The 18,362-nt window shown below is 42.5% G+C and overlaps 1 protein-coding gene across 3 annotated transcripts; it reads right to left on the bottom strand.

The window, feature by feature from the left end:
* Positions 1-707: 707 nt before the first annotated feature.
* LOC110498900 (transmembrane protein 238-like) lies at positions 708-16,936 on the bottom strand. 3 transcript variants are annotated; one of them, XR_016489326.1, is made up of 2 exons: positions 1,143-1,747; positions 708-940 (listed from the first exon to the last, which is right to left on the bottom strand). XR_016489326.1 is itself a non-coding variant. In XM_090212250.1 (2 exons), the coding sequence occupies exon 2, from the start codon at positions 1,529-1,531 to the stop codon at positions 1,304-1,306; it is 228 nt and encodes a 75-aa protein (XP_090068376.1). In that variant the 5' UTR covers positions 1,532-2,988; positions 16,201-16,936; the 3' UTR covers positions 708-1,303. The 3 variants fall into 3 exon arrangements, 2 of the variants coding, with proteins under 2 accessions (XP_090068376.1, XP_090068375.1); XM_090212250.1 differs by adding an exon at positions 16,201-16,936 and having other exon boundaries at positions 708-2,988; XM_090212249.1 differs by adding an exon at positions 16,201-16,919 and having other exon boundaries at positions 708-2,988.
* Between the last annotated feature and the right edge of the window lie 1,426 nt (positions 16,937-18,362).

The raw sequence follows: 18,362 nt of genomic DNA, 5'->3' as shown, positions 1-18,362 counted from the left end.
AGGAAACTGAAACTAAAAACGACTAGGCCGACATTATTTCCCCGAGTTGTTGGCAGTGATCATGGTTATTTCTCCAGCCTCCATTGTTCATGTAGAGAGAGACTATCACCCAGCACATGGGTGCGTCTGTTTGCCACCCTAAACCAGTTGTGTCACATTCTACAGTACACGGAAGGTTTACTTTGGTACATGGCTGGCAACATATCTGTCCATAAAATCTGGTAAATATTTGATCAGACCAAGGCAGAAGAACTTTCCTTGTCATTGTGACTCATCTTGGTGGGAAACTCAGTTGTTTGAAAAAGGTAATTAGGAAACAAGTCATCCTTTTTCCCATTACAGAGACCCATTCTTGTAGGGAGCATTCACTGCCCCACTCCAGGCAATGTTACATTTCAGTAATTTAGCAGACGCTCTTGTCCAGAGTGATTTACAATTCCGGTTTACGTGCCTTGCTCAATCGCACAGTCACATTTTTCACCTATTTGGCTCAAAGATTGGAACCAGCGACCTTTCGGTTACTGGCCCAATGCTCTTAACTGCTAGGCTACCTACTGCCCTCCTGACAAACTGGACATACCCAGTTGGTTTTTATCAGTCAGAGTAAGTGAACTCTCAGATTTCACAATAGGAAAATCACAAGAACAACTTGTTTCAAATGTAAAGTAACAGTGCTTTAAAAAAAAAAAAAACATTGATCTAAAAAGTCAAATGCGATTGTACAATTTAATTCAGTGTATTCTTTTTAAAAGTTGATAAACAAAATGCACAGCCTCAAAAACAAAATCGTATCGACATGATACAAAAGCGAGGAGTCCCAGGAAACCAAAACACAAGCTAATCTCTCACGTTTAGGTGAAAGTCTTCACCTTGTTGAGTCAGTGTAAACGTCACCTGATGATCCATTATTCAGTACTGCAGTTCCAGCAAAGAATGAGCACTTGAAAGAGAACATAATACATTAAAGTATTGAAGTACTTACTCCAAAACAAATGTTTACACTAAGCTTTTTGACAACATTTCAGACTTCATTTAAACCCAGAAGTCCTATCGAGATAATATATTAAGACAGACCTGAGCAGAACAACACAGTTAGCAAATCTATAATTCTCTCTTTATGGAACAATGTCAGAATAACACACCTAGCTCTAGCAGAGATTGAGTAATTGATGTCCAGGGTGGATCCTCGGTCTTCAAAAGTGCTCGATTGTAAATACATTTTCACTCCATGTCTGCCCCACTGGCTAAGACTCTCATCAGTCCACACCCCCATCACCGTCTCTCTCCAATCCCCAGAAGTAAGTCACTTGGGCAGAAAGTCGTCCACAGCAACCTCCAGGTTGCCTACGTACCAGAAGATCCAGAAGAACAGGCTGAGGAAGATGATGATGGGCCCAGAGAAGACCAAAAAGTCCCAGAAGCTGAAGGGTGCAAAGATGCCCAGGAAGAACACGATGAGGCCCACAGCATCCAGGAAGATGGCGATGAAGAAGAAGAGAAGGCAGCGGCCCAGGTACTGAGTGTAGCCCATGGTGGAGAGAGTGTCTGTCGTGAAGGTATTTATCCTCCTCCTACCACTATGTAAATACCACTTCTAATGATTCTATGGCTGCTAGCTATTTCCCTTGCATTCACTGTAACAAGATCATTTCAATGTTTACACTAGGATAACTACTCATACATATATCCCTGTACTTTCTCTGCATTGTTCGGGTAATCTACCCTACAGTGCATCTGACTGAATGAGGAAGCAAGGAAGAGGTGTTTTATAAAAAGGCCCGTGTAGGCTACATTCCAGTGAGCTTGATCTATCACACTTCACATCTCACATAGTTCCCATAGCGGGACTGCTGCCAGGGGGAACATGTGTGTTAGTCTCACTAATGATGACAAAAAGGTTCAAATGTTCTTCTTCCATCTCTGTTGTGGGGGTTTTGGACACGTTTCCAGTTCATAAACATACCACATTCCAACACTAGGGGTTGGTTGGGCGCTTATCGTATGCCCTACAGGTGGCTTCAAAGGTTGGAGAATATTAATGTTTGATAGACATGAGAAACATCTTTGCTAACTAACACTCCAATAACTAATGGTGTTCATTTCATTAAAAAAAATATTTTTAATAGGTAACAAGCCAGTAACCAAAAGGTTGCAGGATCGAATCCCCAAACTGACAAGGTAAAAAAATAAATCTGTCATTCTGCCCCTGAACAAGGCAGTTAAACCGCTGTTCTTAGGCAGTCATTGTAAATAAGAATTTGTTCTTAACTGACTTGCCTAGTTAAATAAAAGGTTACATTAAATATGGAATGGAGATGCAGTCCTTGTGCCAGTGTGTATTCCGCAAGGTTCAGAATGTTCCAGAAAATATAGTTCTACACGATACATTCTCTACCGTCTCTCTCACTCTCTGTGTGTGTGTGTGTGTATAACCAGTGGCAGACAGCCAGCACAGTGCTATCAACACACTTGCTCTTACAAACCCCAAACAGAACAGACAGATAGCATATCAATACTACCTACCTAACCAGATACAAACATACACTATACATTAATAAATCATAGGATCTGAGCTTTGGAAGATGTTTTGATTTGTTTATGTCCCTCATGGATTTAAGTATAATGTTTTTGATGTGTAACTGTGAGCTATCCAGTCAATGATGTCTGATTAACAACTCAGAGATGACGTTAGAAAAAAAATAAACTAAACTTTATTTCAAGAAAATATCTTCAAAATGAACCATGTAAAATTCAGGACATAACATTTTTAGTTATTTAGCTAATTACAAGTAAAATTCTGCCATTTCTATCCTCAGTGCAGGGGCCCGGACATTGTGTCAGACAGCCTCTTCCTGAACAAAAATAGTATTCTCTATTGAAAAAGTGTCTTTGGTTCATATAGGCTAAAAAGGTATTCAGTCGGTTGGGATTTGAAAAGCAGGGCTTGGAGTAGGCATACGTTTTTCAAACTGGAGAATCCGAGAACACCTGCAACAGAGGAAAAATGAGTGAGAAGGAGAACACCAAGATTACAAAAACATTGTGAGAAAATGTTTGACACATTTTCTTTATTTCCTAGTATTGCGTTACTTCCACAACATCCTGTGTTATGCAATGTGCTGCAAACTAAATTTCCCTTCTGAGACAATAACGATTTATTCATTCAAATGTTTTAGTCCCTAGAACACGACGTTATACCACATGGGCGGAGGGCATTTGTATTAATGAGCCTGCTATAGCAAGGAAAACCACATGATTTGAATCATCTGGTCTTTTGCAGAGAGAGAAATCACAGCAAACCATTAAATCAAGCTTTATTTATACAGAACATTTCAGACATGGAATGCAACAATGTGCTTCACATGAGAAAAAAACAAACAAATAAAAACAATGAAAACAAAAGCTGAAATATTTACCACACAACAAACAAGATAAAAAACAACAACTAAAGAATGACAAACTGATTGACTAAAAAGCACCCGAAGGAAAAGCAAAGCTAAAAAGATGACCAGTGTCGGGCCCCCTTCAGATTCACTGGCAGGCGGTTCCAGACGCTGGGGGCATAATAACTCAAATGCTGCCAAAATCCTCTGGTGACACAAATGTAATGTTTTATATCGTCTCCGTAGCAGTGAAAATTAATGTTGTGCTTTCTGATAATGCTGCCAAGGGGTAACATATACTGAACAAAATACAAACATGTAAAGTGTTGGTCCCATGTTTCATGAGCTGAAATAAAAGGTCACAGAAATTTTCCCAAAAAAAACTTCCCTCGAATTTTGTGCACAAATTTGTTTATATCCTTGTTTGTAAGCATTTCTCCTTTGCCAAGATAATTCATCCACCTGACAGGTGTGGCATATCAAGAAGCTGACTGAACAGCATGAACATTGCACGGGTGGCTGGTCTCAAACGATCCTGCAGGTGAAGGAACCGGATGTTAAGGTCCTGGGCTGGCGTGGTTACACGTGGTTTGAGGTTGGGAAGCCGGTTGGAATGGCTAAATTCTCTAAAATGACGTGGAAGGCAGCTTATGGTAGAGAAATTAACACTACATTTTCTGGCAACAGCTTTGCTGGACATTCCTGGAGTCAGCATGCCAATTGCACACTCCCTCAACTTGAGACATCTGTGGCATTGTGTTGTGTCACAAAACTACATTTTAGAGTGGCCTTATATTGTCCCCAGCATTCTGATTGGCTGGGCCTCGCTCCCAAGTGGGTGGGCCTATGCCCTCCCAGGCCCACGATGACTGCGCCACTGATCAGTCATGTGAAATCCATAGATTAGGGCATAGGCCCTAATTTATTTAATTGAAATTTATTTATTTCAATTGACTGATTTCCTTATATGAACTGTAACACGAACTTGTTGCGTTAATTTTTGTTCAGTACTGAACCGTACCGGACCCAAACATCGAACCTTGTGGAACGCCACGTGTGATAGGTTCTCTGAGTTATGGTCACCAAGGGTGACAAAAAAAAAGAAAAAAACTCAACCAGTTAAATCCTAAACCAATTTAGAACTGAACCGGAGAGGCCAACCCACTTCTCCAGTCTGTCCAGAAGGACATCATGGTCAAGTGTCAAATGCTGCACTTCAATAAGAAGTGAGCTGTTTGGCATGTACGATAATTTACCACTTTAAGTAAGGCAGTCTGTGGTGGACACAAAAAAAACAGATTGAATTTTTTTTTAAATACAGTTGGCACTTAAAAAAAAAATCATTTAGATGTTTGAAAACAAATTTCTCCAGAATTTTGCTTAAGAATGGAAGGTTGTAGATTGGCCAAAAATTGCCAAGAACTGAAGAATCTAGATTACTTTTCTTCAGAAGGGGTTTCACCATTGCAGTTTTTAGTGCAGTGGGGAAACTACTGTTCACAGGCACCAGGGAGGGACAAACAATAGCTTGCACTTCTTCAGATATGCAATTAAAACTGTTTTGAAGAAGGTGGCGGGGATAGGAACGAGAAGGCAGGTAGAAGGCTTAAGTTGTGATATCACTTTCCTGAGGATGTCAGTGTCAACCAGGGAAAATAAATCCCTATTAACTTTGCGTGGTAGGCTAGGACACATATCAAACTTCTCATCCGGTCTTGCATGACTGATAGCCAACATTAGGCTGGGTATCTTATCCCTGAAATGTGGAGGAAAGTTCACATACTGTATGTTTGAGGGGGTAGGATCAAGTTAGAAAAATAAGCCCGTCTGGCATTTCGAATTGCCTGCTTATATATGCCAAGTTCCTCTCTCAGAGTACGGTGCATTCGGAAAGTATTCAGACCCCTTCCCTTTTTCCACATTTTATGTTACAGCCTTATTCTAAAATTGATTAAATATTTTTTTTTTTACCTCAATCTATACACGTTACCCCATAATTACAAAGCAAAACATTTTTTTTTAAAGAAATGTTGACAAACATTAAAAATAAACAAATACCTTTTTTTACATTAGTATTCAGACCCTTTGCTATGAGACTCAAAATTGAGCTCAGGTGCATCCTGTTTCCATTGGTCATCCTTGAGATGTTTCTACAACTTGGAGTCCACCTGTGGTAAATTCAATTGATTGGACATGATTTGGAAAGGCACACCCACACACAACCGGTCTATACCATGCCATGAGGTCGAGGCACAGATCTGAGAAAGGGTACCAAAACATTTCTGCAGCATTGAAGGTCCCCAAGAACACAGTGGCCTCCATCATTCTTAAATGAACGAAGATTAGAACCACCAAGACTCGTCCTAGAGCTGGCTGCCCGGCCAAACTGAGCAGTCAGGAGAGAAGGGCGCCTTTTCTTCAAGACGCCTTTTCTCCAAGAACCCAATGGTCACTCTGATAGAGCTCCAGAGTTCCTCTATGGAGATGGGAGAACAACCATCCACCAATCAAGCCTTTATGTTAGAGTGGCCAGACAGAAGCCACACCTCAGTAAAAGGCACATGATAGATAGCTTGCTTGGAGTTTACCAAAAGGCACCGTACAGAGCGATCTTTGATGAAAACCTGCTCCAGAGCGCTCAGGACCTCAGAATGGGGTGAAGGTACACCTTCCAATAGGACAACAACCCTAAGCACACAGCCAAGGCTTTGGGACAAGTCTCAATGTCCTTGAGTGGTCCAGCCAGAGCTCTGACTTGAACCAGATCGAACATCTGAAGGCCTAAAGAAATATCTGTGCAGCAAGTCTCCCCATTCAACCTGGCAGAGCTTAGGAGGATCTGCAGAGAAGAAATGGGAGAAACTCCCCAAATACAGGTGTGCCAAGCTTGTAGCTTCATACCCAATAAGACTCAAGGCTGTAATCGCTGCCAAAGGTGCTTCAACAAAGTATTGCGTAAAGGGTCTGAATACTTATATAAACGTGATATTTCTGTTTTTTATTTATTAATACATTTGCAAATATTTCAAAAAACCTGTTTTTGCTTTGTTATTTAGGGGTATTGTGTGTAGATTGATGAGCGGGGAAAAATGTAATCCATTTTAGAACAAGGCTGTAACATAACACTTTGGGGGAAAAAGTCAAGGGGTCTGAATACTTTCCGAATACACAATCATAATGGACCTGCAACTTTGACTTTCGCCACTTCTGCTTTTCAGCAATTTCTCTTTAATTGATTAGTTCTCACTCATGTAAGGGGCGTTCCGTTTTGAGGTGGCCTTTTTCAACTTTACTGGAGATATGGCATCAATGGTTGCCCTTAAATGTGCTATTAAAACGTATCAACTAAATCATCACAAGAGGAAGGCAGAATAGGTGATGGAGTATTGTTCACACACAAAATCTGTAGCAACTTCAGAGGTAAGATAGTGTTTTTTTAATAATGCATTCAGTATTACCTTGTGCAACAAGGTAGTAAAAACACAGTGTTGATCATATAAAGTGACATCAACAAGAGAGGATATGCCAATAGAAAGCCCCTTGGTAATAACCTGGTCCAGAGTATGGCCGAGGTTATGGGTGGGCCCAGTAACATGTTGGATAATATTCAATTCAATGGCCTTGGTCAGTCACTTTGTCAACATGAATATAAAAATCATCCAACACAATGATTTTATCATAGTTCTCAAGGACAATAGACAACAGTGAAATCAGTAAAGGAAGTGAGGCAGTGCTTTGGTGGCCTATAGAGGGTTATGGCCAGCACTGGTGGCTGACATTTAAACAGTATAGTATGATGCTCAAAATACCCCTTTTTCTGATGGATTATGAAAAGCTGTAGTCCTGGGGGGGGGGGGGGGGGGCTTTTATAAAGAGCTGCACTACAGTCTGATGACTGCATGTTTCTCACTGAAATATAGCTATCACCTTTGTGCTCAGTAATGAGGTAATTCGCGAGAAAGAGCAATCACTAGGAAAACCTAACATTTAAAAGCTCCATATTCAATGAGTGTGGGCTAAACTGCCCCTGGGACATCTGCCTCGAGGTAACCAATGGAATAACAACCAAATTATTAACTTTACAATCATGTTTTCTGACAGTCTCCAATCCAACAGAATGGTAGATGACAGTTTGTATAAACTTACTAGAAGGCGGAGTTAAAAGAACATCAATTAGGTTACTCACAATAACCACAGTGCCATTTCTACAGGAGTTGATATGCTTTCCAAAGTCCTTTGTTGCTTATTCTGACAGGGAGAACTGGTGCGCTACCAGACTCTCCAAAACAGTTTGTGATGTTGCTGGAAATCATCCTGGAACCCCTGTGGTTAGGGTGAATCACGTCTCTTTTTTTTTTTTTTTTAAGTGCTGGTTGCTCACACAGCAAATCAAAGTTGTCACAAAAGGAGACATTCCTGCTGTTTATTTTAGGTACTCATTCAGGGCAACGAGTTACTGTCCGAACCCCTTCTGTAGCACGGGAGGGGGCCAGAGATAATCACTCTTCCCTGTGCTAGCGAGGTTCTTACATTTTTGTTTTTGTAGTCCTTCAGTTCTTCAGAAACTGAAAACCTACGTGAGTGACGGTGTCAATATTGGAGTAGGTGGCCAGAACAGTGGGTAGGAGGGAGTTGATGTCACGGACACAAGAATCAAAGTATACTAGTTTTATTAATGATAGTATGCACCTACATGACCGGTTTCCTAAAGCTACTATATTAAACACTATAGAATGACAGTGTACCTCAAAGTGATACGGTAACAGGCCTAGACTCTCTGTTCCGCTATTAAACGAAGTGGCTAGGAGGATTGCATGAGAACATTTCAATAAAAAAATCAAGCCAACGTCACTGGTTACAGACACTGTTGGACAATGAATGAGACATACTGTGAAGTGATTGGCAAACATTCCATAATCATAAACCTAAAATTTGGTTTCTATTGCTCAATACTGCCTGGGATCACTGAACGTACATTGAGAAAATGTTGTTTGTTGAAAATATCAGCGCTGTTGCGTTATCCACAGCCAATTTTTGTTCGTCATTTGCTGCCAAACATTATCAAGTCAAACTGTTGGTCATAATTGGTGTGCAATAGGTGGCTTGTACAATAGCCATGTTGTCCCTTGGTGGTGGCCTGAATGTTCATTGGAGGAATGTATACATTGAGAAAAACAGATAATCCTTCAGTCTAAATGGGATGGGGTTCCAAGCTAACATATATAATTGTTTTAAGATGGTCATACCAAAGATCATTTAGCCATTTGATTTTGAATTTTAGAACCCCTTTAGGTATCAATTTTTGAAATATATTTTTTTAAGTAGTTAATGAAACATTGAATTTGGCCTTAGTCATATCAGGCCATTAAAACACAATGGATTACAAGTTAATATATGGAATAACTCGCTGGACTCGCTGGAGAAGGAAACAGAGATTTTGCGGAAAAAGATCAGGGTGCCTTGTGAGGATCAGGCGTTGAGTGGCTAATCTGCCCTTACCTTCCGTCCTGCTAGCTAATGTTCAATCGCTGGAAAAGAAATGGGACGAGCTGAAAGCACATATATCCTACCAACGGGACATGAAAAACCTGTAAAATCAGGTCATGGCTGAACGACGACATTAAGAACATACAGTTGGAGGGTTATACCCTCCATCAGCAGGACAGAACAGCAGCCTCTGGGAAGACAAGGGGCGGGGCCTATGTATATTTGCAAACAACAGCTGGTGCACTATATCTAAGGAAGTCTCGAGGTTGAGTATCTCATGATAAGCTGTAGACCACACTATCTACCTAGAGAGTTTATCATCTGTATTTTTCATAGCTGTCTACATACCCTCACAGACCGATGCTGGCACTTAAAACTATGCTCAATGAGCTGTATACCGCCATAAGCAAACAGGAAAACGCTCATAGTGGCCGGGGACTTTAATGCAGGGAAACTTAAATCAGTTTTACATCATTTCTAGCAACATATTAAATGTGCAATCCACACACAGAGACGCATACAAAGCTCTAAAATCAGGAAGCACCAGTGACTCGGTCTATAAAAATAAAAAAAAGTGGTCAGGTGAAGCAGAAACTACAGGACTGCGTTGCTAGCACAGACTGGAATATGTTACGGGATTCTTCCGATGGCATTGAGGAGTCCACCACTGGCTTTATCAATAAGTGCGTCGAGGACATCGTCCCCACAGTGACTGTACGTACATACACCAACTAGAAGCCATGGATTACAGGCAACATTCGCACTGAGCTAAAGGGTAGAGCTGCCACTTTCAAGGAGTTTATAAGAAATCCCACTATAGCCTCCGACGAACCATCAAACAGGCAAAGCGTTAATACAGGACCAAGATCGAATCGTACTACACCGGCTCTCGTCATATGTGGCAGGGCTTGCAAACTATTAGACTACAAAAGGGATGCACAGCCGAGAGCTGCCCAGTGACACAAGCCAGACAAGCAAAATAACTTCTATGCTCGCTTCGAGGCAAGTAACACTGAAACATGCATGAGAGCATCAGCTGTTCCGGGCAAATGTGTGATCACGATCTCCGCAGCCGATGTGAGTAAGACTTTCAAACAGGTCAACATTCACAAGGCCAGACGGATTACCAGGATGTGTACTCAGAGCATGCACTGACCAACTGGCAAGTGTCTTTCACTGACATTTTTAACCTCTCCCTGTCGGAGTCTGTAATACCAACATGTTTCAAGCAGACCCCCATAGTCCCTGTGCCCAAGAACACTAAGGTAACCTGCCTAAATGACTGCCGACCCATAGGACTCACATCTGTAGCCATGAAATGCTTAAAAAAGGCTGGTCATGGCTCACATCAACACCATTATCCCAGAAACCCTAGACCCACTCCAATTTGCATACTGTACCAACAGATCCACAGATGATGCAATCTCTATTGCACTCCACACTGCCCTTTCCCACCTGGACAAAAGGAACACCTATGTGAGAATGCTATTCATGAACTACAGCTTAGCATTAACTACAGCTCAGACTAAACACCTCCCTCTGCAACTGGATCCTGGACTTCCTGACGGGCCGCCCCCAGGTGGTAAGGGTAGGTAACAACACATCCGCCACGCTGATCCTCAACACGGGGGCCCCTCAGGGGTACGTGCTCAGCCCCCTCCTGTACTCCCGGTTCACTCATGACTGCACAGCCAGGCACGACTCAAACGCCATCATTAAGTTTGCTGATGGCACAACAGTGATCGCCGACAACGATGAGACAGCCTATAGGGAGGTGGTCCGAGACCTGACCGTGTAGTGCCAGGACAACAACCTCTCCCTCAACGTGATCAAGACTAAGGAGATGATTGTGGACTACAGGAAAATGAGGACTGAGCACGTCCCCATTCTCATCGACGGGGCTGTAGTGGAGCAGGTTGAAAGCTTCAAGTTCCTTGGCGTTCACATCACCAGCAAACTAATATGGTCCAAGCACACCAAGCCAGGAGACTGAAATTATTTGGCATGGGTCCTCAGATCCTCAAAAGGTTTTACAGCTGCACCATCGAGAGAATCCTGACGGGTTGCATCACTGCCTGTTATGGTAACTGCTCGGCCTCGGACCGCAGGGCACTACAGAGACCGATTATGGTTTTTCAACGCCGATGCCGATTATTGGAGGACCAAAAAGCCGATACCGATTAAAATCGGCCAATTAAAAAAAATATGTATATTTGTAATAATGACAATTACAACATTACTGAATGAACACTTATTTTAACTTAATATAATACAACAATAAAATCAATTTAGCCTCAAGTAAATAAACATGTTCAATTTGGTTTAAATAATGCAAAAACAAAGTGTTGGAGAAGATAGTAAAAGTGCAATATGTGCCATGTAAGAAAGCTAACGTTTCAGTTCCTTGCTCAGAACATATGAAAGCTAGTGGTTCCTTTTAACATGAGTCTTCAATATTCCCAAGTAAGAAGTTTTAGGTTGTAGTTGTTATAGGAATTATAGGACTATTTCTCTCTATACCATTTGTATTTCATTAACCTTTGACTATTGGATGTCCTTATAGGCAATTTAGTATTGCCAGTGTAACAGTATAGCTTCCGTCCCTCTCCTTGCTCCTCCCTGGGCTCGAACCAGGAACACATCGACAACAGCCACCATCGAAGCAGCGTTACCCATGCAGAGCAAGGGGAACAACTACTAGAAGGCTCTGAGCGAGTGACGTTTGAAACGCTATTAGCACACGCTAACTAGCTAGCCATTTCACTTCGGTTACACCAGCCTCATCTCGGGAGTTGATAGGCTTGAAGTTATAAACAGCGCAATGCTTGACGCACAACGAAGAGCTGCTGGCAAAACGCACGAAAGTGCTGTTTGAATGAATGTTTACGCACCTGCTTCTGCCTACCACCACTCAGTCAGATACTTAGATACTTGTATGCTCAGTCAGATTATATGCAACGCAGGACACACTAGATAATATCTAGTAATATCATCAACCATGTGTAGTTAACTAGTGATTATGATTGATTGTTTTTTATAAGATAAGTTTAATGCTAGCTAGCAACTTACCTTGGTTTACTGCATTCGTGTAACAGGCAGTCAGTCTCCTTGTGGAGTGCAACGAGAGAGAGGCAGGCCGTTATTGCGTTGGACTAGTTAACTGTAAGGTTGCAAGTTTGGATCCCCCGAGCTGACAAGGTGAAAATCTGTCGTTCTGCCCCTGAACAAGGCAGTTAACCCACCGTTCCTAGGCCGTCATTGAAAATAAGAATGTGTTCTTAACTGACTTGCCTAGTTAAATAAAGGTATAAAAATAAAATGTTATTTTATTTTTTAAATCGTTGCCCAAAAATACAGATTTCCGATTGTTATGAAAACTTGAAATCGGCCCTAATTAAATCGGCCATTCCGATTAAATCGGTCGACAACCAACTACAGAGGGTAGGGTGTACGGCCTAGTACATCACCGGGGCCATGCTTCCTGCCATCCAGGACCTCTATACCAGGTGGTGTCAGAGTAAGGCCCTAAAAATTGTCAAAGACACTCCAGCCACCCTAGTCATAGACGGCAAGTGGTCCCGGAGCCCCAAGTCTAGGTCCATGAGGCTACCCAGACTATTTGCACTGCCCCCCCCCCCCCCGGAACATTGCTGCTACTGTTATTATCTATGCAGTCACTTTAAAAACTCTACCTACATGTACATATTACGTAAATTACCCCCACACATTGACTCTGTACCCCCATGTATAGCCCCGCTATTGTTATTTACTGCTGCTCTTTAATTGAGCTATTCTTCTCTTTTTGGGGGGGAATTTCTCTTAAAACTGCACTATTGGTTAAAGGCTTGTAAGTAAACAATTCACTGTGAGGTCTACACCCATTGTAGTCGGCGCATGTGACAAATAAAATGTTATTTGATGTAGAGAGTAGAGGTGATTTAAGGACTGCCCAACTCCATCCAATATAATCAATAAGCACTACTGCTGGTGCTCTGAAGCCCATTAAGACGCATTGCAGGCTGCGCCCCAAGGGTGTCTAGAGTAGACTGAAGCCTGACCCACCCGTCATCCCTGTTAGAAGCACTGCTTTAAACTACCAAGTAAAAAAAAAAAGCCTATAAAAATGTGAGGTTGGGAAGCTGAATAGGAATGGCCAAAGGCCACTGAAGCTCTTTATATTGTAGCAGCCAGTATAGAACGATAATTAATTATTACACTCGTTAGCAAAGTGAAGTGTGCGATCAGGGCCTGGGGCATGATGGAGGGCTCTGTGAAGGGCATCTATTCTAAAGGACTGGACTTTGCACGGGTTGTGTATTGCATCAATTAGATGTGACGTTTCATAGTCTTCTCGAAAAGAGAAGAATGTTGTCATATGAACTGCCTCATGGAAACATGCATCTGTATACTATTGGAGTGGGAGACAGCAGAAATGGGTCAGTGTTGTTGACAATGATGTTGTAGCAGGGTTAATTAACCTCATACCCGCTATAGGACTTCCTCAACTGATCATTCAAATATGGCATAATGGAGGTTTCATAATCCCTTCGAGGCAAGAGGGAAGAAAGAATGTTTACACTAAAAGAGATTCCCTGGTACATTTGTATACATTTAGCCAGTAGTTCTGAAAGTAGCGCTCAGGAGCCAATGGTGGTCCCCGAATATTGCGTACTACGTCACATACTGTATGTGCACCCAAGCCGTGCTTCTACACCTGCATTGCCTGCTGTTTGGGGTTTTAGGCTGGGTTTCTGTACAGCACTTTGTGACAACAGCTGATGTAAGAAGGGCTTTATAAATACATTTGATTGATTGCGCTAGCTCTGCATTGCTCTGAAATGAGACTGTAATTCTGCTCATACTATGCATACATGAACTATACAGACACATCCAGCCCAAACTGGGAGGTTTAATTCAGATTTCCTGTTAGAAGGAAATAGGGTCGAATCATATCAAACAAATGTAAAAATGACTTTGTAATGTTATCCACCCACTAAATAAATCCCACAGATAGACAATAATTCTGATCATAAAATACTCAAGACATTCATGGGGGTCATATTGAGGTCATTTTGACCATAGTCCAGTGGCTATGGGAACAATTGTGGACTTTGTGATAGAGCCACCACATTTCACACAGCTGGGGCATGTCTAAGTAGTTCTGGATAGATAGATATATATACTTATTTATTTATCCCATTACCCCCACTGGAAGTCATTTCCAATATGGCCACCGACCAGCTGCATGGGTCCATATTGGACTAGATTCACTTGGACAGATCTCCATAAATAATTGGTATATACAGCCCAATTATGGCTTAAAATGTTTGAGGTGGTCAGGAGAACACAATATATTTAAATCTTTTGTAGAAAAATTGTGAAAAATCTACCAAAATCCATGATTCCTGAACATACATCCTCATTTTTATTATGATACATTTACAGTGCATTTGGAAAAAAAACTTGACTTTGCCCACATTTTGTTACGTTACAGCCTTATAAAATTGATTGTTTTTTTCCGCTCATCAATCTACACACAATAGCCCCATAATGACAAAGCAAAAACAGGTTTTTGGAAATGTTTGCAAATGTATTCAACATAAAATAACGGAAGGATCACATTTGCATACATTTTCCCCTTGATCCTGACTCCCAGTCCCTCCCAATGAAAAACAACCCTGATGCTGCCACCAACATGCTTCACCATAGGGATGGTGCCAGGTGACTACCTCATGAAGTTGGTTGAGAGAAGGGCAAAGGGTGACTACTTTAAAAATAATTTCCTAAACAAAATGAGAGATATCGGTAACAGAACTCTGGTCGCTGCAGCAGAGGAGAGAGAGCCAACACTATAAACACTGCTGATGTTCTGTGGTGGTCGCTGCAGCAGAGAGGAGAAAGAGCCAATACTATAAACACTGCTGATGTTCTGTGGTGGTCGCTGCAGCAGAGAGCCAACACTAAACACTGCTGATGTTCTGTGGTGGTCGCTGCAGCAGAGGAGAGAGAGCCAACACTATAAACACTGCTGATGTTCTGTGGTGGTCGCTGCAGCAGAGAGGAGAAAGAGCCAACACTATAAACACTGCTGATGTTCTGTGGTGGTCGCTGCAGCAGAGAGCCAACACTATAAACACTGCTGATGTTCTGTGGTGGTCGCTGCAGCAGAAAGGAGAGAGAGCCAACACTATAAACACTGCTGATGTTCTGTGGTGGTCGCTGCAGCAGAGAGGAGAGAGAGCCAACACTATAAACACTGCTGATGTTCTGTGGTGGTCGCTGCAGCAGAGAGGAGAGAGAGCCAACACTATAAACACTGCTGATGTTCTGTGGTGGTCGCTGCAGCAGAGAGGAGAAAGAGCCAACACTATAAACACTGCTGATGTTCTGTGGTGGTCGCTGCAGCAGAGAGGAGAGAGGGCCAACGGATGCTAGTCACACAGTCGCTCACTGTCATTTTTAACACAGTGCAATAAGTTTGAGCCGGCCCGGCACAATCGAATCAATTGCAATCGGACTCCCTCTACTCATTTGTGTCTCAATGATTTCATCAAACAGCGTGCTTAAACCTTCAGACAAGCTCAATGCATATGGTTGATTTGATTAAAACACGTGTATTTGTCAATATATAGACATCCAATTTAACAACAACAAAAAATCCCCCACATAGCCATTGGAATAGGGTCAAAATGACCTCAATACGACCCCTATTAAAAAGGTCTCAATAGTACTTCATGATCAGAATTATCATCTATATTATCTGTGGGGTTTATTTAGTGGGTAGATTTTAGTCATGTTTATATTGTTTGGAATGACTTAACCCTATTTTTTTCTGAAAGGAAAGATGGCAGCCATTTTATTAGAATGTTCACCCTGGTTGACCGGTTCCCAGACTGCCTCCAATCTTTAAAATGTTCCTCAAGGCATCTGGAATTAGCGTACCAAGTTCGATCCTTGTATGGTAAAATGGAACAATGATTTCACCTATCTGCTGGACTATTGGGAGGATAGAGTTTCCACCCAGAGCCAAATTGACAGCTTGTACAGTCCCAAAACAATTGACATGATCCAATCGGGAGGATTGCCTACTGTTTGTCAAATTTTGTCTAGTTAGAAAATATGAGTGGGTGAAAGTAAATATTATGACAATCACTAATTGAGGCATGACCTACAACAGATTGAGAGGTCGTGGGGGAGAATATAGGTTGAGGAAATGGAGCATGGTGGGAAAATCTGATCTAACAATAGAATGAGGCCAAAATTATAGCGGATGTTCACCTAATTAGAGACACTTGTAAATTAGCTGTTATTGCTTTTGAGAAACACCTACCAGCTCTGTCAGAGAAGCCTCTCCGCTTTGCTATCCACGATGCTTTGCAATAACACTTCAGAGTTCTTCAGAATCCCCAACTCGACCGTTTTCTCCCTCGGCGGGTTGTCAAAACTTCGGTCGTATCCTCCATTGTCGTGTCCGCTGATGCTGTGTTCCCACGTAATTCGTGATGGAGCGTGAACAGCCACTGTTCTGTTGACCGATTCCTTCCTATTCACCATGCACTTCTCCCCGGCTTCCAGAGTTTTTATCCCGCTCTTCGAGAGCCGCTCCGAAAACTTTCTCGCCCAGTGCGCAAAGTTGTCCAGGGTGCTTTTCTCAAAGTCCTCGGAGTAAACCTTTATGTTGCCCGTGTACCACAAAATCCACCAACCCAGACTTAGGAAGATGATGAGTGTACCCGTGTAGATGAGGAAATCACCGTAGAAGTGACCGTCCAACTTTAGATCCGCGAAAATACCAACTAAAAGCAATGTCAAACCGCCGACGTCAAAAGCGACGGCTAGGAAAAATAACGGCGCACAGTTCCCCAGGCAGTTTTGAGCCATGCCTAAGCTGTGATGAGGTCAAATAACTTCAGTGGAGAGTTTAACTTGTTTTTCATGAAGCACCATTTTCATTTCCTCGCCATCACCTGTGGAGAACACCTGTGCGCGCAGAGAGCCGCCTTCCTGTGACGTCAACGTAAACTAGAGGGTGTTAAGGCCATCCCCTATCCTTGGTATACCACTCAGGTTAAGTTGCCCTTATGCACAGATCTGGGACCACTTTACAGAACAACAAAATGTATAGCCTTGACCATTTGTGAGAGAAACGCAAAACTGATGTTAGATCAGTGTCATTGGTAAAAACAGCGAGTAATGAAACAAACAAACAGATACACAAATACGACGTGTTACAAAATGCGCTGGATTTTTAGCATTCCTCCACACCCACCCAGGTCATGTCACACTTCAAGTGTTTATGTTGGTTGTAACCTGAGAATTGGCTCAGAAACCCATGCTGGCTTTGGGAGGAATATCTATCGTGCAGCGATCTTGTATGTTGAACACAAGCATAGAGTCACGTTGTAGGCTATCCATCACACAAGCAGTATTTGGTGGGTGGGTTGATCCAAGGTTGAATATGACTCTCATGTTTTAAATGCCACGATTGCTTGTCTTAATTGGTAAAAGCAAGGTTGGCCAACCCTCCTGGAGAGCTGTACTACTACTGCAGTGGCTAGATTTCTCTGGAGAGAACCATCAAGCACCAATTTAGAAGAAACTATAGAGCAGTTGCTCCCAAAACGTATTCCACATCAACCCAGAACTATTCAGCCTGAGCCGTTCCCGACCATCAATAGCGAAACACCCGTTTATGCAACGCGGCCTCAGAGCATTTCATATTATTCTTAGGCGTTAATTTGAGACACTCCATTTAGTATGATACACTACATGACCAAAAGTATGTGGACACCTGCTCGTTGAACATCTCATTCCAAAATCATGGGCATTAATATGGAGTTGCCCCCCCCCCCCTTCCCCTTTGCTGCTATAACAGCCTCCACTCTTCTGGGAAGGCTTTCCACTAGATGTTGGAACATTGCTGTGCAGCCACAAGGGCGTTAGTGAGGTTGGGCTCTTATATTGGGTGATTAGGCCTGGCTCGCAGTCAGCGTTCCAATTCATTGCAAAGGTGTTCGATCGAGTTGAGGTCAGGGCTGTGCAGACCATTCAAGTTCTTCCACACCGATCTCAACAAACCATTTCTCAACGGACCTCGCTTTGTGCATGGGGGCATTGTCATGCTGAAACAGGAAAGGACCTTCCCCAAACTGTTGCCACAAAGTTAGAAGCAAAGAATCACGAACCATGAAAAACAACCTCAGATCATTATTCCTCCTCCACTAAACTTTTCAGTTGGCACTATGCATTCCAGCAGGTAGCGTTCACCTGGCATCTGCCAAACCCAGATTAGTCCGTCGGCCTGCCAGATGGTGAAGCATGATTCATCACTCAAGAGAACGCATTTCCACTGCTCCAGTCCAATGGCGGCGAGCTTTACACCCCTCCAGCCAGGCTCTTGGCATTGCGTATGGTGATCTTAGGCTTGTGTGCGTCTGCTCGGCCATGGAAACCCATTTCATGAAGCCCCCAAAGAATAGTTCTAGTGCTGAC

The sequence above is a fragment of the Oncorhynchus mykiss genome, chromosome 20 (assembly GCF_057628025.1).
Source record: "Oncorhynchus mykiss isolate SJ-2025 chromosome 20, ASM5762802v1, whole genome shotgun sequence".
Classification (NCBI taxonomy): domain Eukaryota; kingdom Metazoa; phylum Chordata; class Actinopteri; order Salmoniformes; family Salmonidae; genus Oncorhynchus; species Oncorhynchus mykiss.
This window is presented reverse-complemented; position numbering and strand designations above follow the sequence as displayed.